General features: G+C 51.9%; 2 protein-coding genes across 2 annotated transcripts in view; both read right to left on the bottom strand.

Annotated features, from left to right (window-relative positions):
• sv2bb (synaptic vesicle glycoprotein 2Bb) lies at positions 1 to 21,255 on the bottom strand. The gene is made up of 14 exons (XM_062462666.1): positions 21,097 to 21,255; positions 9,941 to 10,090; positions 9,367 to 9,901; positions 6,337 to 6,517; positions 4,857 to 5,008; positions 4,402 to 4,535; positions 4,181 to 4,270; positions 3,721 to 3,834; positions 3,479 to 3,567; positions 2,570 to 2,734; positions 2,030 to 2,163; positions 969 to 1,169; positions 365 to 524; positions 1 to 228 (listed from the first exon to the last, which is right to left on the bottom strand). The coding sequence occupies exons 3-14, from the start codon at positions 9,836 to 9,838 to the stop codon at positions 45 to 47; spliced, it is 2,076 nt and encodes a 691-aa protein (XP_062318650.1). The 5' UTR covers positions 9,839 to 9,901; positions 9,941 to 10,090; positions 21,097 to 21,255; the 3' UTR covers positions 1 to 44.
• det1 (DET1 partner of COP1 E3 ubiquitin ligase) overlaps positions 1 to 24,630 on the bottom strand; it is a 283,926-nt gene that overhangs the window by 57,666 nt on the left and 201,630 nt on the right. The window lies entirely within an intron of this gene.

The following is a 24,630-nucleotide window of genomic DNA, read 5'->3' as shown; positions in this document are numbered from 1 at the left end:
TTGCTCTTGGCATCAACCTTTAATCTTTGACCTTGGAGCTGTTCTCACTGGAGGATCTTCCCTCGGGTGTCAGGCAGCTTGAGTGCCACCAGCCCTCCGCAGATGAGCGCGGTGAAGGAGAGGAGGATCGGCACGACCTTGGTGATGCCCACAAACGAGGCGAAGATGGAGCTTCCCAAGATGGCTGCCAGCTTACACAGGGCGTTCAGGACGCCGAATGCAGTCGCTCTGAGGAGAAAGAGGAGGAGGGGGGGAGTTGAAAGTTGAAAAAAAAACATTCCAAGCATTTCAGTCTCCTATCCAGCTCCTGTCTGAGAGAACGAGTCTGCAGAGGGGTGTGTCTCTTCAAGAAACGCTAGCGCACCTTTTGGAGGTGGGGTAGAGCTCCACGGTGACGACCTCGATGCCATTCCAGGCCGCCACACTGACACCGCAGAACAGGCACTGCCAGGCGATGATGGCTGCCTGGCTGAAGCTCAGGAACAGGAAGAAGGTGCAGCCGGCCGAAGCCAACATGGAGAACCCTGAACACACACAAACACACACCTGAGGACTGAGTGTAACTGATCTACACTGGCTACACAGGCACAAAAGGCAAAACGGAGGCTAAGGTGGCACTGTGTGTGTGTCTGAAAGCCTAAACAAAGTACTGTGGAAGACGTAGTATTGCTAAAAGTTTTAAAAACTGTTTTCGTGCTGCCCTCTGCGACTTCCCTGATCACCTCCTCAGATCTGAACCCTGCGGTGACAGTAGTGCACACTGGGCTCTGAACCCTGCGGTGACAGTAGTGCACACTGGGCTCTGAACCCTGCGGTGACAGTAGTGCACACTGGGATTTGAACCCTGCGGTGACAGTAGTGCACACTGGGATCTGAACCCTGCTGTGACAGTAGTGCACACTGGGCTCTGTCTGAAAAAGGCCTTTAAGGTTCGCTTGATTTGAACTCCGTCCCGGGCCAGTGCTCACCTATGATCTTGACCCGGCCTATCTTCTCCATGAACAGGGCGGATATGATGTTGCCGGGCAGAACAGCCAGGCTGCCCAGGAAGCTGACCAGGTATATGAGCACGTCATTGTCCTCGTCCATGTCCAGGTGACAGCCCTTCTTGTTCTGCTCGAACGTCGTGTTCTCCAGCTTACAGTTGATGAACTTCCCCTCCCACAAGTCTGGGGGTGGAGCGGGGAGGGGAGGGGGGTGCGCACGATCAATACCCTGGTGTCAGACACTGTGTGTGTGTGTGTGTGTGTGTGTGTGTGTGTGTTAGAGTAGCTGTCTTAGCTACCGCTAGACAGGTTTTGGAGGAGCGAGGGACAACAACAAAAGTCCTTCCACAACAAAAGTTGCTTCTATTTTACAGATACTTCTGTAAGAGTCTTCTAAAACAACTTGATTCTGACATGTGAGTAATTACAAGAATACCATTTTCAACAATAATACTGCCTCAGTACACTGGTACACCGGAATATAGATTTGAAGTACTGCTTCCACATGGTGTTGAAGCTGTACTGTACAGACAGTTATGATTTTGCAATGAGGTCTCTGATCAATATGCTCTGTTCTCCAGTGAAACATAGCCATCACTAATGAGGTATGAGCTTCAGGACTTCAGTATGTTTCCTCCATATTGAACAGGACTTGGGGTATTGCAAACGTCCCAGTTTAACCTTCACTTTTGGAAGCAATGTTCCAAACCGTTAAACGTGATTTACAATGTTAATGCATCGATCGATCAATTTACATACTAACCCTACCCTACCTCCACCCCCATCCCTACCCTACCTCCACCCTCACCTCCACTTTCTTCCACACCTCCAACCCCACCCTATCTTCCACTCCCACCCCATCCACCACCCCCAGCTCCACTCCCTCCTCCACCCTCACCACCTCCACCCAGCCCCACACCAAGTCATTCAACAGCAAACAGGCATTATCTCCTTACCCCTCACAGAGGTTAACACTATCAACCCCACCCTGCATTTAGGGTCAGCTTGACCTTTGACCCCTGACCCTGGGGTCAGACTCCCACCTGTGTTGTAGAAGATGGTAGAGCGGATGGTGCAGTTCTCAAAGATTGTATCTGTGGACCTGATGTCCTCAAAGTAACAATCTTCGAATAGTGAATCCTCAAACTTTACAGACTTCATCTCTATCTTGATGAACCTGGAGGGTGAGACACAGGAGAGGGATGAACCAGGTGGCCTGAGACAGTAGACAGGGATGAACATGGAGGAGGGGGGGGGGGACAGAAGAGAAGGGTCCCAGGCTTCTCATGGCTTCACCAGTAGCTCTGCTACTGGAACTGTAAACAGACAGAACACGTTTCACACCGCTGGTTCATGAGCAGCATGCTGAAACACAGGACCTGCAACTGAAGGACTGAGACAGAAAGGTCCTGCAAGCACATGCGCACACACACACACTCACACACGCACACACTCACAGAATGACAAACTACAACGTCTGAGAACACCCATGGGATCTGCAGATTATTTTTAAACCATCTGCTTCTAACTGCATGTGATGAAATCGAGGATGAGGATGATGATGATGAAGATGCTTGTCGTACTTGTCGTTGATGTACTCTCCCTCCCTGTGGATCTGGTTTTCCAGGGAGAAGTTGAAGTGGAACTTCTCCACCTTCTCTCCGTGGAACACCTTGACCTTTGACTCGTACTCCTCATGCTGCAGGTGCTTGATCATGTCAGGGAACCACACGGACAGCCCGTAGTAGCTGCAACACAACAACCACAGCAGCACTGCAGGAGGGTGGGAGGCACAGTGTCGTGATGGGGAACACCAATTGCATGGGGAAGCCTGACGTAAGAATTTTCCACCTGAAGGCCATGCTCACCTGAGAGCAAGCTCACCTGAGAGCAAGCTCACCTGAGAGCAAGCTCACCTGAGAACAAGCTCACCTGAGAACAAGCTCACCTGAGAACAAGCTCACCTGAGAACAAGCTCACCTGAGAGCAAGCTCACCTGAGAACAAGCTCACCTGAGAACAAGCTCACCTGAGAGCAAGCTCACCTGAGAGCAAGCTCACCTGAGAACAAGCTCACCTGAGAGCAAGCTCACCTGAGAACAAGCTCACCTGAGAGCAAGCTCACCTGAGAACAAGCTCACCTGAGAGCAAGCTCACCTGAGAGCAAGCTCACCTGAGAACAAGCTCACCTGAGAGCAAGCTCACCTGAGAACAAGCTCACCTGAGAACAAGCTCACCTGAGAACAAGCTCACCTGAGAACAAGCTCACCTGAGAGCAAGCTCACCTGAGAACAAGCTCACCTGAGAGCAAGCTCACCTGAGAGCAAGCTCACCTGAGAACAAGCTCACCTGAGAGCAAGCTCACCTGAGAACAAGCTCACCTGAGAACAAGCTCACCTGAGAACAAGCTCACCTGAGAGCAAGCTCACCTGAGAGCAAGCTCACCTGAGAACAAGCTCACCTGAGAACAAGCTCACCTGAGAGCAAGCTCACCTGAAGGCCATGGTGAACCAGATGATGGCCATGAACAGTGTGCTGAGTCTCAGGCTGGGGGAAAACAGGGATGCCACGTTCTTCAGCACCTGCAGAGAGACAGAGAACAGCAGGTGTTCCACCTTCTGAAACCTTTGGAGCTTTTACACCGCTGAGAACTGGCTCAGAACAATCACGCAATAGCTTTACTGCCTGAACTTTCTGAACTGGGTCAATGTTTTCATAGAGGGGGGTTCTAGTACCAGTTTGCAAAGCGTTCCGGTGCGGACAGCCCATCTCTGAACCGCCGTTCCTGTGGCACTCTGGATCTCTATGAACTCATCCTCCTGAGTCTTAGGTGCTTTGATGTGGGTCACCTGATGGGGGAGGGGGGGGGAGAGGTGGAGAGGGGTGGGGGGGGAGAGGGAGAGAGGGGTGGGGGGGGAGAGGGAGAGAGGGGTGGGGGGGGAGAGGGAGAGAGGGGTGGGGGGGGAGAGGGAGAGAGGGGGGGAGAGAGGGGGGAGATAAGGAGAGGGTCACATTTCAGTTTTTTCCCACAAACGTCTGCTGAAAACAGCACGGTAACCTGAGGCCATGAGAGGGCATCAGACCTGCACTGTCCTTAGTGAACTAGTCCCAGAGCAACAGTCAGTTTGAGGGAGGATGTGGGTTCAATTCCCGTTGGTCATGCCTGTGCTCACCTGGAATCATGCTTGTGCTCACCTGGAAAACCTTCTCAGGTTGGCCCTTGGCCCTCCAGTTGGTGTCGTGCACCTGCTTCAGGATCATCCAGGCCTCATCGTGCTTGGCATTCTGACACACACACACACACACACACACACACACACACACAAATTCATGTCATTCTTGACAGATAATTATTTTGTAATGAAGATAATGAGTGAAGGCTCATCTCAGAATGTGTCTCTGCCCTTAGCACTCACCTCCAGCAGGAAGCGAGGGCTCTCGGGCATGAACATGAGTCCCACCAAGGCTGCGATAGCAGGGAGGGCACACACCAACACAAACACCCTCCAGCTGTGGAACTGGAACTCTGTGCCCATGCTGAATCCCCAGCCTGCAGCCACACACGAACACCACCAGGGGGCGCCCATGGGAGAACAGATGTTATAGGTAGTCTGAAACACTAAACCCCATCCTCTGAACCAAATGCTCAGTGGCCAGAACCCATTTGTTGAATCAGTCACTCTTTAGTCAAAAACGCAAACAACTTATACACCATTTATCAATCTCATCCACTCTCTGTGATATCGTAGTGTAGATGTTACGTTTTAAATGTGTAAATTAATTTGTCAGTTTAGGTGCATTGATGTGCGTTGTAATGGATTAATCAGTTGTACAGGTGTGTTTGAGAGAGTGTGTGTGTGTGTGTCTGTACCGTAGCGGGGGATGATTCCCCAGGCAGTGAAGGAGGCGTAGATTCCTCCCACCATCCAGAACATGCAGAGCCAGCTGAGGTGCTCGCCTCGCTTGTCCATCTGCAGAAACTCTGAGAAGTAGGAGTAGACTATGGGCACGGTGCCACCGATCCTGCAACACACACCATTAGAACGCTCGGTTAGAACAAGTCGTTAGAACACACGGTTAGAACACGCCGTTAGAACACGCGGTTAGAACACGCGGTTAGAACACGCGGTTAGAACACGCGGTTAGAACACGCGGTTAGAACACACGGTTAGAACACGCCGTTAGAACACGCCGTTTGAACACGCCGTTTGAACACGCCGTTTGAACACGCCGTTAGAACACGCGGTTAGAACACACGGTTAGAACACGCCGTTAGAACACACGGTTAGAACACGCCGTTAGAACACGCGGTTAGAACACACGGTTAGAACATGCCGTTAGAACATGCCGTTAGAACACGCGGTTAGAACACGCCGTTAGAACACGCCGTTAGAACACGCCGTTAGAACACGCGGTTAGAACACGCCGTTAGAACACGCGGTTAGAACACGCGGTTAGAATACTCAGTTAGAACACGCACCGCCACTCTACCACACAGGGCTATAACAAACACTCTAGAACAGAGTAACACACAGTCACTCTAGAACACTGGGTATAACACAGTTACTCGAGGCCAGGGCAGACACCGGTGGCTCTGGTCTGAATGGGATTTTTTGAATCAAACCCAGGATCATCTTGCTGGCTGTGAGACTGTGCATGGAACTGTACAATCCTGCTAGAACCCAGGGTTAAAACGAGAGGCAGTCATCATTAGATTAGATGATGTGGGACTTCTTCTTTGGTCCAGAGGTAGACGTCTAGACCTCCGTGAGCTCAGTTGGAGAGTGTCTGACTTCCGACCCTAATTCAAATCCACCCTACCCCCCTCCCCTTTTTGGATGAAACAATCCGCTTTATTAATACCTTATATTTGCTTGCCATAGTCTTGAGATAAAGCTGTCACAAATCCAGTCTCAGAGCTGTTCTGGAGACGCCACAACTCTCTGCAGGAGATGTTGTTCTTAGCTGCATGCAGCCCACGTAGAAGCATCTGCTGCTAACTTTCTGCGTTGTGTTGTTTTGACCTCGTTCCTGAGACTGAAGGAATCCTCTCTCCCTGAAGACCCTGGCTGCTCTCAGAAGGCAGGAACAACACACTGAAGGTGCTGACCGCAGAGGAAAAGAGAGCTTAAAGAACTTCTGCAGCACACAGGCTGCCGTGGTTATGAAAGCGTCACCTTGAGCGGAATACATTATTTATCTGGAGTTGAGAATCTCATTAGTGTCCTGAGAACATTTCTCTCTAAGTATTGAAGTGTTGGAATCAGCTTGCTAAGTGGTGTGCGATCGTGGTTTGTGTGAGTATGATTGTGTGTGAGTCTATGCATATCTGTGTTTACACTCTGTCTTACCCGATCCCAGAGAAGAGCCTGAAGAAGAGGAAGAAGCTGTAGCTCTGGGAGAAGGAGGAGAGGAAGGCGAACACACAGTTGATGGTCAGGGCGATGATGAGGCAGTGTCTGCGGCCCACCTTGTCGGCCATGCCCCCCCAGAGGAACGCCCCCACCATCATGCCCAGGAACACGATCAGACCTGCACCAGGGAGGGACAGGCAGTCAAAACAATCCATCAAACCAAAAATAGAGAGAGTATAGCACATCAAACAATCAAACAATCAACCAATCAATCAATGAATAGAATATCTCTGAGGGTTTAGGTTGGTTATCAGTGCTGATCTGTGGAGCCCTGATTTGATTGGATGATGATATGAACAGTGCTGGAATGTGTCGTGTTGTCCAGTAGAGGGCAGGCCAGCACCCCTCTACAGAGACACAGGATTTGTTAATGAACTAATTCCTTCCTAATCAGCACCCCTGTTTCTTGAGAATGAGAACGGGGCAGAACAGAAGTGGAGAGCAGAACAGCAGAATAGACGTGCTGCTGTTGGGAACAGGTGGATGTGTGTCCTTGGTTGAGCCTCTGCAAAAAGCTGCTATTAACACAACTTCAGTAGCATTGCAACGTCTGTTCTCTGAGGTGTGTTATTTAGATGTCATAAGGCGTTCAGAAGCCCTGTCAGTGATCGCCTAGCATGGTAGCACTAAACTGATGACTAGTCTGTCCCCTCTAAAAGCTCATGGACAACAGGTGTATTTTTTACCCGGTCATAAAAGCATGTGTCAGATGTAATTGGGCCTACTTGGGCAGGAGAGTGCAGAGAGTCGAGAGAGAACTAGAGAGAGCTGAGTCACTCTCCGTGATAATGGACATCTCATCTGGTCGGTTTCTCCTCTGGTGTTTTGTCTCTTCATAGCAGCACACTAGGGACCTTTTATTGTGAAATATTCCGAAACTGTACAGCATGGACCTTTATTCTGAAATATCATGGACTGGTTTGGTACTGGGACTAGAGGGACCTAATATCATAGGGTAGAACTTGGCAACACTTTACATTATGGTTTAATAACCAACTATGTAGAAATACCTATAGTAGCCTAACATCATTGTAGGTGTTGTTGTGGAGTTTTGTCTTGCTTCCTGTGCGTGGGGTACGGAGAGCTTCCTACTTCCTGCTTCCTGTGTGTGGGGTACGGAGAGCTTCCTGCTTCCTGTGTGTGGGGTACGGAGAGCTTCCTGCTTCCTGTATGTGGGGTACGGAGAGCTTCCTGCTTCCTGTGTGTGGGGTACGGAGAGCTTCCTGCTTCCTGTGTGTGGGGTACGGAGAGCTTCCTGCTTCCTGTGTGTAGGGTACGGAGAGCTTCCTGCTTCCTGTGTGTAGGGTACGGAGCGCCCTCTACTTCCTGTGTGTAGGGTACAGAGAGCTTCCTGCTTCCTGTGTATAGGGTCCGGAGAGCTTCCTGCTTCCTGTGTGTAGGGTACGGAGCGCCCTCTACTTCCTGTGTGTGGGGTACAGGCCCAGAGAGCTTCCTGTGATGCAGATGGCTGGACCGCAGGGGGCTCGGCTTAGTGTGACTGAGCCCGGGAGACACTGTGACTCACACCACATTAGCATATGGAGCTGAGTGGAGAAGCCCCTCCCCCCTTTCACCCAGCATTTCCTGTCCTGGGTATAGTGAGTCAGGTGGCTGAGCGGTTAGAGAATCGGGCTAGGAATCAGAAGGTCGCTGGTTCGATTCCCGGCTGTGTAAAATGACGTTGTGTCCTTGGGCAAGGCACTTCACCCTACTTGCCTCGGGGGGAATGTCCCTGTACTTACTGTAAGTCGCTCTGGATAAGAGCGTCTGCTAAATGACTAAATGTATAAACATCCTACTGTAAGGAAGATGAAGGTTAAGCTTCATCTATGTAGGTACTAATTGGCCGGGGGTTGGGGTTAGGCTGGGGTGGGTTATAATAGCTGGTCTGGTCTGGGCTAGACTGTGTATCATAGCTGGACTGAGCTGGGTTGTGCTGTGTACAAGGTCAGCAGAGAGATTATTGATCCAGTCAGATCTGCTGACTCAGAGCAAACAGTACAGTCTGGAGGGAGGGAGGGAGAGGCTGTGCTGTCTGGCACTGAACTGTTCCTGCAGGGCTCCGATATCCAGAAACACCCTGTTTAAACCCTCCTCTCTCCAGAAACACCCTGTTTAAACCCTCCTCTCTCCAGAAACATCCTGTTTAAACCCTCCTCTCTCCAGAAACACCCTGTTTAAACCCTCCTCTCTCCAGAAACACCCCTCTCTCAGATCTCTGGGGTTCCACATAACTTGGGGTGCACAAAGGTAGAGATGCTCCACGCGTCTCCGCTCCTCAAATGACTGAGTGTTCAAGTGTCCCCTTGCCAAACACGTCTCAAAAGGAATAACCTGATTAATTAAAACCAAAGAATGAAACTGGAAAAAAAGGACCTTCCTCACGCACACCCCCACACACACAACGTGCAAGGTGTTCTCAGCCAGAGTGATTGGTGGCATGCCATGTCCGCAGCAGACTAGATCGCCGTGCCAACCTTCAGCCCTGCCCAGTTCGGCTCGCTGGTCATCACTTCCCCTCCTGCTTAGAGAAGCAGGAAGCCACGGCCACAATGCGCTGCCCAGCAGGGGGCCAGGGGCATCAGGTAATTGACTCCGCCATTAGCTAATTTGAGAACATTTCTAGTTTACTGCGCACTTAAGAGCCCTCTGGTTGGTATTGATTGGCTGGCAAGGTCTGAGCCAACCAGACTGGTGCAGGATGTCTGGGACGGAGAAGCATTATTCACTGCTTTCTGTTACTCTTTTACTTAATGTTTAAGTTATTCAACTTGTGAAACATCGGCCCCTTTAACGCTGTGTCACGGCTCGCTTGGAGACTGCAGGTCTGAGATGACGGATGATGTTCCTGCAGTGATACATGCAGTGTTTTGAATGAACCTAAACAAACAACGAAAATAAGTGGATGAAACAAATGTGGGAAGGAAGGAAATGTCACCAGGACGGGATGAACAAACCATAACTTACCCAGCATGCCTTTCTCTGAGTTAGAGAGGCACATGTCCTTCTCGGCGCTGGGCAGGACGAATCCGACCACGAAGCACTCCACGCCGTCGCCCATGAGCGCCAGCCCCAGCACGATGAAGAGCGTCCACTGGAAGCGTCCGTGCCCGCAGTCCTCCATGATGTCCTCGTACTGCTCTGCCAGCTCCTCCAGCTCCGTGGGCTCCCCCCCAGCCCCTGCCGCCGCGCGGGCCTTGGCCCTGGCTGCACGCTGGGCCGCCTTCACCTCGTCAGGGTGGGGGATCCCCTGGTACTCCCCTTCGTACATCTGGTCCTCATCGTCGTGGCCTTCTGTGGCGTCGCTCGCCCCGTCCTCCTCTTGGGAAGGGTAGTCGCCCTGGTAACCGTAGCCGTCTTGGCCCCCCCCTTCGCCGTAGGTGCCGTAGCTGTCTCCGCCCCCTTGGTCGTACGCGTTGTTCTGGTATGGGTCGGCCATGTTTGTATTTCTTTAAAGGCTAAACGTCTCAGCGAGTCCTGGTTTCGGTTGTGGTTATTTACACTGCTGCTGAGCACTACACCTGGGTCTGGACGATGCAACGATAAGGTTCTAAAACAGGAAAACAGCTGGTGCTCTGGTGAGGGTCTAGAAGGGCTCGTGGTCTGGTGAGGTTCTCCACAGTGCGTGTGTCGGGGGAAAGCAGGCTGGAGGTGATGGATTCTCTCTGGTCAGCTATGCCTCGTAGTGAGCCTGGAGGAAAGAGAGAGATCTCCCAGGTCAACACAATGATGCCACAGTATCTGTTACAGTATCTGTCAGTGGATCAGGAATGGCCTTAGAGCCAATTCCAGACTGGATACCATAACATTATAACCATTATATTGATACACAGACAGCTCAGAGAGAAGCAATCATAAAATGAACCTATAAACCAAGTCTCAAGGCCCTTATAGATATTATTCAAAAAGGGCTTGAAACAGAACTGGTTCTTTAACCCTCGTGCTGCCTTCGGGTCACATGACCCAAAGGTTCATAACGAACCATTGTTGTGTTTACCCAATTTTACCCAATACAAAAACAAATAAAAATAATTTTCTTTTAACCTTCGCAATGTGGGGGGTCTGAGACAGCCCAACGGTTAAAAGAAAATGCTTCACTTTGTTTTTGTATGCGGTAAAGTTGTCGCAATACGACGGTGGGTCACAATGACTGATGGGTCAGAACGACCCGAAGATAACACAAGGGTTAAGCAGATCTAGTGTTAATAGTGTTTGTCAAAGTTTAAGTCTTCTAACAGATAATATTCCTACACAGGGACAGATCATCTCGGTGTCTCTGCAGAGTGAGGGCTCATGCACAGAGACAGATCATCTCGGTGTCTCTGCAGAGTGAGGGCTCATGTACAGGGACAGATCATCTCGGTGTCTCTGCAGATTGAGGGCTCATGCACAGAGACAGATCATCTTGGTGTCTCTGCAGATTGAGGGCTCATGCACATTTTCCCTTTGTTCTATCCTCCTGCTTCAGATGAAGGCGTTATATGTCTTTGACAACTGCTGTAATGAGATTGCAGTGAGAGCTCAACAAACTTCCCCTCTAATCCAGACAATAATACTGGTCTTTTCCTCGCCATGGTCACTGGGCAGAGAAGGGATCCATGCTGTCACAGTAAGTACAGACCTTTTCTATCACACGCACACACGCACACAAACACACAGACATACACACACACCCGCATACACACACACACACACAGTAATACTGCAAATGAGATTTGTCTCGCCTTGAGGTGAAGCTGTCTGTCACTCAACCTGCCTCCCCTCCCCTCCCCTCCTCTCCGCTCCTCTCCGCTCCGCTCCCCTCCCCTCCCCTCTCTCCTCTCCTCTCCTCTCCTCTCCTCCGCTCCGCTCCCCTCCCCTCCTCCCCTCTCCTCTCCTCTCCTCTCCTCTCCTCTCCCCTCCCCTCCCCTCCCCTCCCCTCCCCCTCCCCTCCTCTCCTCTCCTCTCCTCTCCTCCGCTCCGCTCCCCTCCCCTCCCCTCTCCTCTCCTCTCCTCTCCTCTCCCCTCCACTCCCTCCCCTCCCCTCCCCTCCCCTCCCCTCCCCTCCCCTCCTCTCCTCTCCTTTCCCCTCCCCTCCCCTCCCCTCCCCATTTTAAGGACTTTCCTGATAACAATAAGCTCCATTAAAAAAAAAAAAAAAACACAGATGTGAGAACAATATCCATATAAAGTATGCAATATGGATTTAAACAAAGAACTCTTTAACAGCTGCTGAGGTAATTGATTACAAATTGATTACTTCAGCGGCCATCTTGCGCAGGATAGCCCAGGGGGAGACTGCTGTGACTCAGTAATGAGATGCCCTCAATATGTACTCAGGCTGCACTCGGAGCCCCTGCTCTGACTGAGTGAACGTGTGGACCCACTGTGTGTGTTTGTGATCCGGCGTGTGAGTGTGCGGGTATGTACCTGTGTGTGTGTGTGTGTGTGTGTGTGTGTGTGTGTGTATCAGAGCAAACCCTGTAATCTATCTAGATGTTGGGTTTCCCCATCTGGAATGGGGTCGGTTCTCCTCCCTGCTTCTTCTTGGTTTCTGTTTGAGGAGGGGAGGGGAGGGAGGGAAGGAGGGGGGGAGGAAGGGAGGGAGGGAGGGAGGGAGGGAGGGAGGGAGGGAGGGAGGGAGGGAGGGAGGGAGGGAGGGAGGGAGGGAGGGGGGGAGGGGAGGGGACGATTCTGCTGCTCTGGACGACTGAAGGTCACGTCTCCTCCATGAGGTCTCATCAGAATCCCTTCCTGCTCCGCTGCTGAACACCTGATACTCTCCACCCCTCACACACACACACCACCAATCAGGTCACCAGAGGAGGAGAGGGGGAGAAGGGAAGGAGAGAGCAAGAGAAATAGACAGGACAGAAACATGGAAGAGAAGAAGAGAGAAAGAGAGGGAAGAAAATAGGAAAGAGAGAGAGAGAGAAAGAGAGTAATTCAGAACAGAAGCCAGGCTGGGTATTGAACAGTTAAGGTCAAAAACCACTTTGCAGATCATGTAGTGTGGACATGATGTCTGGATCTTCCTCACAAGCTCCTGAAGTGTGACTCCAGTGAAGGAGGAGAGGAGAGAGGAGAGAGGAGAGAGGAGAGAGGAGAGAGGAGAGGGGAGAGGGGAGAGAGGAGAGAGGAGATAGGAGAGAGGAGAGAGGTGAAGATAGGAGAAGGGGAGAGGAGAGAGGGAGAGAGAAGGAGAGGAGAGAGGGAGAGAGAAGGAGAGGAGATAGGGGGAGAGGAGAGAGGAGAAGAGGAGAGAGGGAGAGAGAAGGAGAGGAGAGAGGAGAGAGAAGGAGAGGAGAGAGGGGGAGAGGAGAGAAGTGAAGACAGGAGAAGGGGAGAGGAGACAGGAGAAAGCTTGCAGCGACTGCTGGCTGCTCCCTACCTGCAACGTCCCTCCATTAAAGCTTAATGAGACTAGTCTAATATTAGATGGAGACGAAAGTATATTGCAGCGATGCTAACCATATGTAGATGCCATCCATCAGTCAGTACACATCAATAGAATATCCCAGCGTCTCTCCCCCCTCTCTCCTTCCTACTGGCCCTCATCTGAACTCCTTCGAGGGCGCTGCAGCTTTGGGGCATTAAGACTTTATTATAAAATCTATACTGTATTCAACACCAAGACAGCATGGGGATGCATGTGAGAGGGTGTCTCTCTGCTGTACCATACAGTTAGCTGAAGCATCCTGACTCTGTATACCCTACGTCAGTAGCTCCACTACACTGCAACAGGTTCACACAAGAAGGGTGGAATGGAACAGAATAGAATGAAGCAGAAAAGAACAGTGCTTGTTTGTCCATCCAGGGAAGGACTCTCTGTTGTTATCTAACACAGATCTGCTTCCTCCTCAAGCTCTCTCTCTCTCCATTCTTCCTCTCTCTTCTGTACACACACACCCTCTCTTCCGTACACACACTCTCTCTCTACCCTACACACCTCACACCTGCCACACGTCACTATGGTACTAACTCATTAAAAGGCATTCACCAAGACGTAAAATTGTAAAACGTCAGCATGAGAGGCATTTCCATATGACATGGATGTGGATGATCAGTTTCTGTCTGTGAAGTGGGTGGGAGGGGGGGGGTGATAGAGAGCCGGCGTGGGGGGGTGAACTGAGGATAGTTTAGTTTCGTGTGTGAACAGGCACTCTCTGCATCTGACAGCAGAGGAGACGCTCCATAGTAAAGGTTAACAAACGATGGGCTGGGGGACGTGGTATTTAGTTGAAAGGCTTGTAGCACACACACACACACACACACACAGACACAGACACAGACAGACCTGCACTAACACTTCTGGAGACTCATTCTTCTGACTGACACTCACACACTGTAAACACACACACACACCCGCACACACACACCTGCATCCATGCCCACACGCACACACACACACACACACACACACACACACACACACACACACAGACAGACTGATACAAAGGATAGGCAGACAGGCAGGAGGAAGGGTCTGTTTCGCTTCACACATCTAAGGAGGTTTCTGTCCGGAGAGAGGTTGTGGAACATGCCCTTTAGCTGAAGGAAGACAGCTCATCTGAAGTTTGTCTGTAACCAACATCCGCCAGCACTGATGACCTAGTCATGCTTAATACTGTTGGTTCTGGCTGACTTGTTCATTAAAGATCTCAAGAAAGGTGTGTGTGTGTGAGATTGTGAGTGTGAGATTGTGAGTGTGTGTGTGTGTAAGGGCGCTTAATTACACATTGCCCTTAAAAACAGTAAAAAGTGTAAAAACAGTGTGGAGCCCAAAGCAACAACTAAATACATCATCCAGTTGTGATTGGCAGATTAGAGGAGGACTACTTCCGATAGCCACTCCCTCACTGCACACCTAACCAATCACTGCACACCTACAGTATAGGACCCCTCCCTCACTGCACACCTAACCAATCACTGCACACCTACAGTAGAGGACCCCTCCCTCACTGCACACCAAACCACCCACGTGACACACCCACGCTGGGTACCCAGTGAAGCAGCTTCCTGCCTGGCAGGAAACTGGGTCATCTGAACCTGCGCTGGTGCACATGGAGTCTGCTTCATTCCTCTGGGACCGTGAGCACTGCAGCACTCCACTTGGTGTGGACAAAAATAACAACCAACTGTATTTTTTTATTTAAATCCTCATGTTCAACAGTGTACTGTATGTTGCCTGTGTGCTCTCTGATATGATCTTCTTAGTCTTCCTCCCTGTCGGGATGTTGAGGTTTGGGATCAGGATCTTCTCTTGGGCTGGGCAGCCATGCAGGATGTGAACACATCACCTGCTGCTTAGCTTTGCGTGTCAGAACAGACATTTGAAGAGATGAAGGAGCAGGCTGTGGTAAAGGTCACACAGCGTAGTGTTGACGTATGTCCAGACCTGGTGTCTGTGTTTGCTTGTTAACTGGCAGGTCCAAAGAGCACGCTAACACAACCTAAAGGGAGTCAGATGGCTGAGTGGTGAGGGAGTCGGGCTAGTAATCTGAAGGTTGCCAGTTCGATTCCCATCCGTGCCAAAATGACGTTGTGTCCTTGGGCAAGGCACTTCACCCTACTTGCTTCGGGGGGAATGTCCCTGTACTTACTGTAAGTCGCTCTGGATAAGAGCGTTTGCTAAATGACTAAATGTAAATGTAACCTGTATGCTTGGTTTATCATCACTTCCTGTATCCAGGGCGACTGAACAAGCTCTTCTGATGCCCGTGTCGACCAATGGGATTGCAGGTCCAGGTCGAGCCCCTTTGTGTTCTCTGCGACATGACTGTTGACGTGTGTGTGTGTGTGACATGGATTCTGAGTCCTGTGCTGTGTTGAGACAAGCTGCCATCCTGTAATCCCTCAGCGCTGGGATTACAGTCCCCTCAGCACGTTCTGGTCTCTCTGGGCTGATCACTCTTCCGTGGGCTCATCTCTCTGTTTGGACTGGACACACACCCTCACACACACCCTCACACACACCCTCACACACACACCAGCTCACCACTCATGTAGTGGTGACACAACATGGTGCAGAGAGAGGGGGAGAAGAGGAGAACGAGAAAGAAGAAGAGAAGGAACAAAAGGGAGAGAAGGAAAGAGAGAGAGACGTGGGAGAGGGGGCTAGCGACCCTGCATCAAGGAAGAGAGAGAGATCTGCCATGGAGCTGGTCTGTCTTCAGTACAGATGTGAACAGCAGTTTAAACCTGCTGGGGTTAGGCCACGCCCCTGCTTCTGGGCCCACTTGTTCTGAAGAAAAGGAGGAGGGCAGGGAGGAGGGAGGGAAGAGGGAGGAGGGAAGGAGGAGGAGGGAGGAGGAGGGAAGAGGGAGGAGGGAAGGAGGAGGAGGGAGGATGAGGGAGGGAATAGGGAGGAAGAGGGAGGAGGGAAGAGGGAGGAGGGAGGAGGAGGGAGGGAGGAGGGAGGAGGAGGGAGGAGGAGGGAGGGAAGAGGGAGGAGGAGGGAGGAGGAGGGAAGAGGGAGGAGGGAAGGAGGAGGATGGAGGGATGGAAGAGGGAGGAGGGAAGGAGGAGGAGGGAGGAGGAGGGAAGAGGAGGGAGGAGGGAAGGAGGAGGAGGGAGGGAAGAGGGAGGAGGAGGGAAGAGGGAAGAGGGAGGAGGGAAGAGGGAGGAGGGAGGAGGGAGGAGGGAGGAGGAGGGAAGAGGGAGGAGGAGGGAGGAGGAGGGAGGGAGGAGGGAGGAGGAGGGAGGGAAGAGGGAGGAGGGAAGAGGGAGGAGGAGGAAGGAGGAGGGAGGGAAGAGGGAGGAGGAGGGAGGAGGAGGGAGGGAGAAGGAGGGAGGGAGGGAAGAGGGAGGAGGGAGGGAGGAGGAGGGAGGAGGAGGGAGGAGGAGGGAGGGAAGAGGAAGGAGGAGGGAGGGAAGAGGGAGGAGGAGGGAGGAGGAGGGAGGAGGAGGGAGGGAAGAGGGAGGGAAGAGGGAGGGAAGAGGGAGGAGGGAGGGAGGAGGAGGGAGGAGGAGGGAGGGACACAGATGCTTTTATTGCAGCAGTTGAGGAGGAAATTAAAGTCTGGACCGAGCAAGGAACTCCTCCTCTCATTGGTTGTGGCCGTGGCACATGACCAGGAGTGAGTGTTTTATGATACGATATTGACCACTGAGCTGCTTTATCTGCTGTGAGTGGTAATTACTCCAGTACTGAGGCAGAGAGGCAGATAGCTGGGCCCTGTACTGGTGTTATAGGAAGGCTGCTTAGACCCACACCACTGTACTGTTGAATATGATGGAAAAATATGACTCAGTGTCAGACACAGTACTCCAGAAATATTAATATGCTTGCCTGACTCTTCTATTCAAATCCTAGAATGCATCATCCCAATGGTTTAACAGTATCCAGCCATATTTAGAATATTTCACTAGAACCAAGCAGCTGGGAGGATGTGGTGTGGATCTGGATGTGGTTAGCTCCGTTTTAGAGACACCTTGTTCTCCAGCACACGTACAATCTGCCAACACCACAAGCATCCCCAGGCCCATCACGCTGTCACCTGACTCCTCACTAATTGGCTCTCTGCCTGCGCCTCGGCTGAGCTGTGTGACGTGACGGCCCCTGGGGGGAGGGGGTTCTACCTCCCCACCTGCTCCTGACCCCCCTGTGTTCTACATCTCTTAATTACAGCTGGAACCATCCTGGACAGCTGCAGAGTCGGGTCGTGTGCTCACGCATCAGTGAGTCTGCTGCCGCGTGCCGCATGCGGCGTGCGGCACGCGGCGTGTCCGGCCGAGAGATGCTGGGTTACACCGGGAAAACACTCTTCAATCACGGGAAATTATGAAACATGAGGAGGGCAGGAGAAGAGGAGGAGGGCTGGGCAGGAGAGGAGGAAGAGGAGGAGGGCTGGGCAGGAGAGGAGGAAGAGGAGGAGGGCTGGGCAGGAGAGGAGGAAGAGGAGGAGGGCTGGGCAGGAGAGGAGGAAGAGGAGGAGGGCTGGGCAGGAGAGGAGGAAGAGGAGGAGGGCTGGGCAGGGGAGGATGAGGAGGAGGAGGGCAGGAGAGGAGGAGGGCTGGGCAGGGGAGGAGGAGGAGGGCAGGGGAGGAGGAGGGCACCCAAACACCCAGCACACACACTGGGATGAATAACAGTAAGAGGTCCATTAAACAGAGGTGGAGAGGGGTGGGAGAGAGAGAGAGAGAGAGCTCTGTCTGCTGCTGCAGTCTATACGGCCATGCCAGAAGGCACAGCCAGTACACATTAGTTTCCAGAATTGATGGTTATGGCTCCCCCCCCTCCCCCTCCATGTCACTGAAGAGAAAGAGGACATGACCCAGCAGACAGCGCTGAGCAGGACGAGGCTCAGAGGCTGGGACTGCAGCTCACTGACAGGCTGGTCCAGTGTGGCTGGGACTGCAGCTCGCTGACAGGCTGGTCCAGTGTGGCTGGGACTGCAGCTCGCTGACAGGCTGGTCCCAGGCCCACTGGAGCTGGAAGATGTTTATCAGACCGGCCCTCACACCCTACCCCTGCCTCACTAACCATACCTCACGCCCTACCCCTGCCTCACTAACCATACCTCACGCCCTACCCCTGCCTCACTAACCATACCTCACGCCCTACCCCTGCCTCACTAACCCTACCTCACGCCCTACCCCTGCCTCACTAACCATACCTCACACCCTACCCCTGCCTCACTAACCATACCTCACGCCCTACCCCTGCCTCACTAACCATACCTCACGCCCTACCCCTGCCTCACTAACCATACCTCACGCCCTACCCCTGCCTCACTAACCCTACCTCACGCCCTACCCCTGCCTCACTAACCATACCTCACACCCTACCCCTGCCTCACTAACCATACCTCACACCCTACCCCTGCCTCACTAACCATACCTCACACCCTACCCCTGCCTCACTAACCATACCTCACGCCCTACCCCTGCCTCACTAACCATACCTCACGCCCTACCCCTGCCTCACTAACCATACCTCACACCCTACCCCTGCCTCACTAACCATACCTCACGCCCTACCCCTGCCTCACTAACCATACCTCACGTCCTACCCCTGCCTCACTAACCATACCTCACGTCCTACCCCTGCCTCACTAACCATACCTCACGCCCTACCCCTGCCTCACTAACCATACCTCACACCCTACCCCTGCCTCACTAACCATACCTCACACCCTACCCCTGCCTCACTAACCATACCTCACGTCCTACCCCTGCCTCACTAACCATACCTCACGCCCTACCCCTGCCTCACTAACCATACCTCACGCCCTACCCCTGCCTCACTAACCATACCTCACGCCCTACCCCTGCCTCACTAACCCTACCTCACGCCCTACCTCACACACTAACAGAGGGAGACAAAGAGGCAGAGAGAGAAAAAGCATCATGGGGTGTGTAGTTTGAATAAGTACCTCCAGGCTTCTGAAGCTGGTTAAATATTAAGCAGCTGAACACTGCTGACACAGGAAATTCACTGTGTTTTCAAACCAGACAGGGTTCCTGTGAGTCTGACTAACCTTCGCTGCTCAAACGGTCTATTTGAAGATAATCCTGAACACCATGCAGAAAAATGTGGTTGTGTCGTGAAAGTATAGCCTACTATGGACTGAGTGGAGTGTTCATGGACATAACATGAACCTTGTATCAAGATTAAAGCAGAAAGGTGCATGAATCATGTTATCTTCTCCAAAAGATGTTGCAAACAGTTGCGTGTGCAACCATAGGGAGAAAGACAGAGAGAGACAGAGAGAGAGACAGAGAGAGAGAGAGGGACAGAGAGAGAGAGAGAGAGAGAGAGAGAGAGAGAGAGAGAGAGAGAGAGAGAGAGAGAGAGAGAGAGAGAGAGAGAGAGACAGAGACAGAGAGAGACAGAGAGTAACACAGAGTAGGGGTGGGGATGATGGGTTGTCTGGAAGAGCAGCAGAGTATTAAACATTCATAGAGACTCTCCAGAACTAGAGAGCATCACAAGCAATTAGCGCCACAGTGCTTTCAACATCTCCATGTGGGGAACGCTCTCAGGGGTCCTCCTCATCCTCGTGTGTGGAGCGTGTGCGCACAGGTCCCCCATCAGCACAGTCACAAGCACAGGTCCCCCATCAGCAAAGCCACAAGCACAGGTCTCCTATCAGCACAGGGATCCATCACACTGGTAAACCTCTGTAGGTTTGGGTCCTGTTTTCCTTTTCTGACGGTAACACGAACAAGAAAGGATGTAGCAGAAATACCACGTCACGTTCTAGCTTTGTGATCTACATTTTGTAATCGTCACTAATCTGCAGTCACATTTTTTTCTTATCGCATTCTTGTTTCTGTAGTTCCCTAAACACATTTTCCCTCACTTCAACAGCTCGTCTGTTTAGTCAGGACTGTACATGTGATGTCTCAGTGAGTGGCTGATCCGCCTCAAATCACCTCAGACCGACTCAAGGTCTGTAGTCACTGTTGCTAAATAAACCGTAAGTGACAACAAAGCTGACAGGAAGTGACCCTTCCTTTCTGGGGAGTCCCCTCCTGTTGCTCACCCATCTGTCACCTCTCCGTCATGACAGGGGGATAAGAGAGAGAGGGAGAGTAAGAGGGGGATGAGAGAGGGAGTGGGGTGAGAGACAGAGAGAGTGAGAGGGGGGGTAAAGAGAGATGAGGGACAGAGAGAGTGAGGAAAGAGGGGGAGGGAGGAAGGGAGGAGAAAGAGGCCTGAGAGGAATGAAAGGAAGAGAAAACAGAGAGAGTAAGAGAGAGGAGAGTGTGTGAGAGAGGAGATCTAAAGCTTGCGACGTGCCATACTCTTGGCAAAGGCAGGACATTTATTCTGTATTAATAATGCAGAGGTTCCTTTCCACCGCAGGAAGAACAAGCATGCCTGCCTTGACACACACACACACACGCACACACGCACACACACGCACACACACGCACGCACCACGCACACATGCACACACACACACACACGCACGCACGCACGCACACACACACAGTCTGTCAGGCAGTAGTAGCAGCACCAGTAGAGAGGTTTAGCAGCATCATCAGAGAGGAAATGAAGCACCTCAACACAGGAAGTCACAAACTCGGAGCAAAAGGAAAATGTTACATCAGCTGAAAACTGACGTATGCTATACGATACACTGTAGATATATATAGATAATGCAGAAGGAACACGTGAAAGTTTGAAAGATTTCCATCCTCTTTTGCCTCTGGCTTCTCTGGTCCTCCTAACAGTGACACCAGATAGCTTTGCTGGTGATGCTGCATCTCTCTCTCTCTCTCTCTCTCTCTCTCTCTCTCTCTCTCTCTCTCTCTCTCTCTCTCTCTCTCTCTCTCTCTCTCTCTCTCTCTCTCTCTCTCTCTCTCTCCCCATATTGATTCTGCAATCTGAACCCTGATCCATCCCTGCGTGTTGCTGCCGTGGTAACAATCCTCTGTTGTGAGTTACCTCACACCTTGTGTTACTGTTGGACTCATCAAGCTCATCAAGCAATATGTGTTTTGCTTTTCTTGCTTTTCTGGGTGATAACTATCTGTACCAGGCACAGCGTGTAGAAAGTTTGCCGTGAAGTGCGTGTGAGGCGTCAGAACACAAGCTTTCGTCTGGAAGCATCACAAATCCCTCTGAGAGAACAATCATCAATAAAACATAACTTTGAAACGCGGACGCGGGGATGTCGAGAACCCCCACGAGCACACAGACCTTCAGTGCTTTAGTTTTAAAAACAGCATCAGCTGGTGAAACCACAGACTAAATCAGTCTCTTACCTGAAGCTGCCCAGAAGAGTTAACATCCATTCTGTAATTACACCTCTTCATACGAACATCCCGTAAACACAGCGGTATCCAGGGAAACGAGAGAGATGTGAGAGAAACAGAGCAGCATCCCCTACTACGGCTTCAGAGAACAGATTAGGACTGTGCCTGCAATCTGCCCCACTCATCAGAGGAGGAGCTCCCCCCCAGCACACTCACAGTGGTACGCTCCACCCTGCCCATCTGAAGCAGCAGGTCTGTACCACTTCCCTGATGGGATGGGGGGGAAGGGGGTGGGGGTGAGGCTGTGCTGAGTCTGTTTTTGTGTGTGTATCAGAAAGAGTGTTTGTGTGTGTGTGTGTGTGTGTGTGTATGTATGTGTGTGTGAGATAGAGAGAGAAAATGAGAGGAGAGTGGTGACGAGGGAGGGATTGAGTGTGGCAGATGGGTGATGGTGTGAGAGTGGGAGGGGCGAGGGAGGGAGGGAGGGAGGGAGGGAGGGAGAGGGGGAGGGGTGTGAGATAGTGGCTCCGCCTCCATGACAGATGTGTAGGCAGACGTTAGACTGGAGATGGATTGTACTGCACAGTCAGACTAGACTGAGTTAGACACTCCCTGACAGGTGACGGGGTTGTTCCCGGTTTATTCAATTACATTTGAGTCCCTGCTCCTCTCGACTGTTTCTTGCCGGTCTAACCTAAATCTCGTTTATACTTCTTCTCGGTTCTGATACTTCTACATAATTAAACCTAATCTCATGTCTATTAAGGTTCCAAACAAACAGGACATTTCAAAAGAGGATAAAACAGTGACGTGCAAAACGCAGCCTTTCACCTCCTCTGTTCCTCAACCCTCTGTGGCTCCACCACCCTAACCCTCCACCACCCTAACGCTCCACCACCCTAACGCTCCACCACCCTAACGCTCCACCACCCTAACCCCCTGTGCCCTGCGGCCTGTAACGTGTCTGAACACTTTCTAAACGTTGTGTATCTGTCTGCGATGGAGCAGGACAGTGGAGATAGTTCGTGTTCCAGTTTACAGAAGTAATGGATGTACTTTTAAAACCATCCTTTGTAGTAGACTCAATACTGTCTGTGAGAGCGAGGCTGGCTAGTGTGTGTTTACCTTTGGTTATCTGCTTAAGCAAGGGTGACATCACTGTTTTAATGGCCCTGTTGTGCTACCTGTGTGTGTATGTGTGTGTGTGTGTGTCTGTGCGGGAGACCACGTGTGCATGTGTGTGTGTGTGTGTGTGTGTGTGTGTGTGTGTGTGTACGTGAAGCCCCCAGGCTGTCCATATGGAGCCAGTCTCTGCAGATCATTAGTGACCTGGCTCAGGAGAGACCTGGCACCCCCAGGCAGGTGCTGGGGCCCCGCCCCCTGCTGGGGCCCCTGCTCCGCCCCCTGCTGGACACACACCACACCTACACCTGCCTGCAGTTACATCTCATTTATAATTACATGCTAAACATGATTTTTTTCTAGAAAGACCTTTGTTAGAACTGGCTATGATCCTCCCCACACCCCCCCGGAAACTTGCAGTAGGTTTGTCCCAGCCCACCCCCACTCCAAGAGAGGGCAGTTGGTATGGCCTGCTGTTAAGACATCATTACAGAGAGTAGATGGCCGCCGTGGGTGTGTGTGTGAGTGTGTGTGTGTAAGGGTGGGTGGGCGGGGCTGTGTGTGTGTGTGCGTGGGGAGGGGTGATCTAATCCTGATGCTACATAATTCTGCCTGAAAGGATTAAGTTCAACTGCAGTGAAGCTGAACCAACAACCATATTCCTCCTCCTCTCCTCCCCTCTCAGTATGTCATCCCTGTCCAGTACCACACAGCACCTCTCCTCTCTCTCTCTGACCCTGTCCAGTACCACACAGCACCTCTCCTCTCTCTCTCTGACCCTGTCCAGTACCACACAGCACCTCTCCTCCCTCTCTCTCTCTGACCCTGTCCAGTACCACACAGCACCTCTCCTCTCTCTCTCTGACCCTGTCCAGTACCACACAGCACCTCTCCTCTCTCTCTCTGACCCTGTCCAGTACCACACAGCACCTCTCCTCCCCTCTCTCTCTCTGACCCTGTCCAGTACCACACAGCACCTCTCCTCCCCTCTCTCTCTCTGACCCTGTCCAGTACCACACAGCACCTGTCCTCTCCTCTCTCTCTCTGACCCTGTCCAGTACCACACAGCACCTCTCCTCTCTCTCTCTGACCCTGTCCAGTACCACACAGCACCTCTCCTCCCCTCTCTCTCTCTGACCCTGTCCAGTACCACACAGCACCTCTCCTCTCTCTCTCTGACCCTGTCCAGTACCACACAGCACCTCTCCTCCCCCTCCTGGTTCAGCTCATTCAGACACTCTCAGAGGCTTGGGGTGAACTTGATTTAACATATCTGGCACCCATGGGACCAGCAATGTGTCTTCTTAAATCCACCTTGCCTCAGGCAGTAGCCTTTGGCAGTTGAATCAAGTGCACCTGTTTGAAGGTATCCACATCAGTCAAGATGTTAGCTCTGCAGACACCCCTTCTGCACTTCGGTTCATCAGTATGCACCACCAACACAGTCAATACCAGCCACCCACACAAGATAGATCAATAGACTTTGTTTTCATCTGACCTAGTGTGTGTGTTTGTGTGTGTGTCTTTGTGTGTGTGTGTGTGTGTGTGTGTGTGTATGTGTGTGTGTGCTCCCCCTTCATGTGAGTAGTCATTCTGGTGTGCTTCAGAATCGCTCTGTACACACAACCAAACAAAGCTGCTTTTTATCATCTGTGGCGTAGAGTTAAACTCATAATCCCAGACCGTGTCCGCCTCCTCCAGTGGTCATCCATAACCCCTGATCATTCTGCTCCTGCATTACATTCACCATGACACACACACACACCCCTTACCCTGACACACGCACACACTCGCACACACATCTCCCTCACACTGAGAACTCTCAGAATGTTTGATATGCAGATGAAAGCACCTCACTGCATGAAGTGATGTGTATTCATCTCAACGCCCCTTTCTTCTTCTCCTCTCCCCCCTCCTCTCCTCCTCTCCCCCCTCCTATCCTCCTCCCTCTCTCCACTCCTTCTCTCCCCCCTCCTCTCCTCCTCTCCCTCTCCCCCCTCCTCTCCTCCTCTCCCCCCTCCTCTCCTCCTCCCTCTCTCCGCTCCTCCTCTCCCCCTCCTCTCCTCCTCTCCCCCTCCTCTCCTTCTCTCCCCCTCCTCTCCTCCTCTCCCCCTCCTCTCCTCCTCTCCCCTGTCCTCTCCTCCTCTCCCCCTCCTCTCCTTCTCTCCCCCCTCCTCTCCTCCTCTCCCCCCTCCTCTCCTTCTCTCCCCCCTCCTCTCCTCCTCTCCCCCCTCCTCTCCTCCTCTCCCCCCTCCTCTCCTTCTCTCCCCCCTCCTCTCATCCTCTCCCCCCTCCTCTCCTTCTTTCCCCATGTTCTCTCTTCCTTTTCTCTCCTTCTCATCTACTGGCATTTGCATCTTAACAAGCTAGTCTATCACTATTTTTACAATGTTTACTGGCTGGGGAGAGAGATAGAGGAGA

The sequence above is a fragment of the Osmerus eperlanus genome, chromosome 5 (assembly GCF_963692335.1).
Source record: "Osmerus eperlanus chromosome 5, fOsmEpe2.1, whole genome shotgun sequence".
NCBI classification, from domain to species: Eukaryota; Metazoa; Chordata; class Actinopteri; order Osmeriformes; family Osmeridae; genus Osmerus; species Osmerus eperlanus.
This window is presented reverse-complemented; position numbering and strand designations above follow the sequence as displayed.

Excerpts from the sequence above, each read along its gene's own strand:
- sv2bb (XM_062462666.1), bottom strand. The coding sequence starts at position 9,838 with ATGGCCGACCCATACCAGAACAACGCGTACGACCAAGGGGGCGGAGAC. Across the intron at positions 4,536-4,856 it reads GGGAATCATCCCCCGCTACG|GCTGGGGATTCAGCATGGGC; the intron begins GTACAGACACAC and ends GTGTGGCTGCAG. Across the intron at positions 4,271-4,401 it reads GCCCTCGCTTCCTGCTGGAG|AATGCCAAGCACGATGAGGC; the intron begins GTGAGTGCTAAG and ends TGTGTGTGTCAG.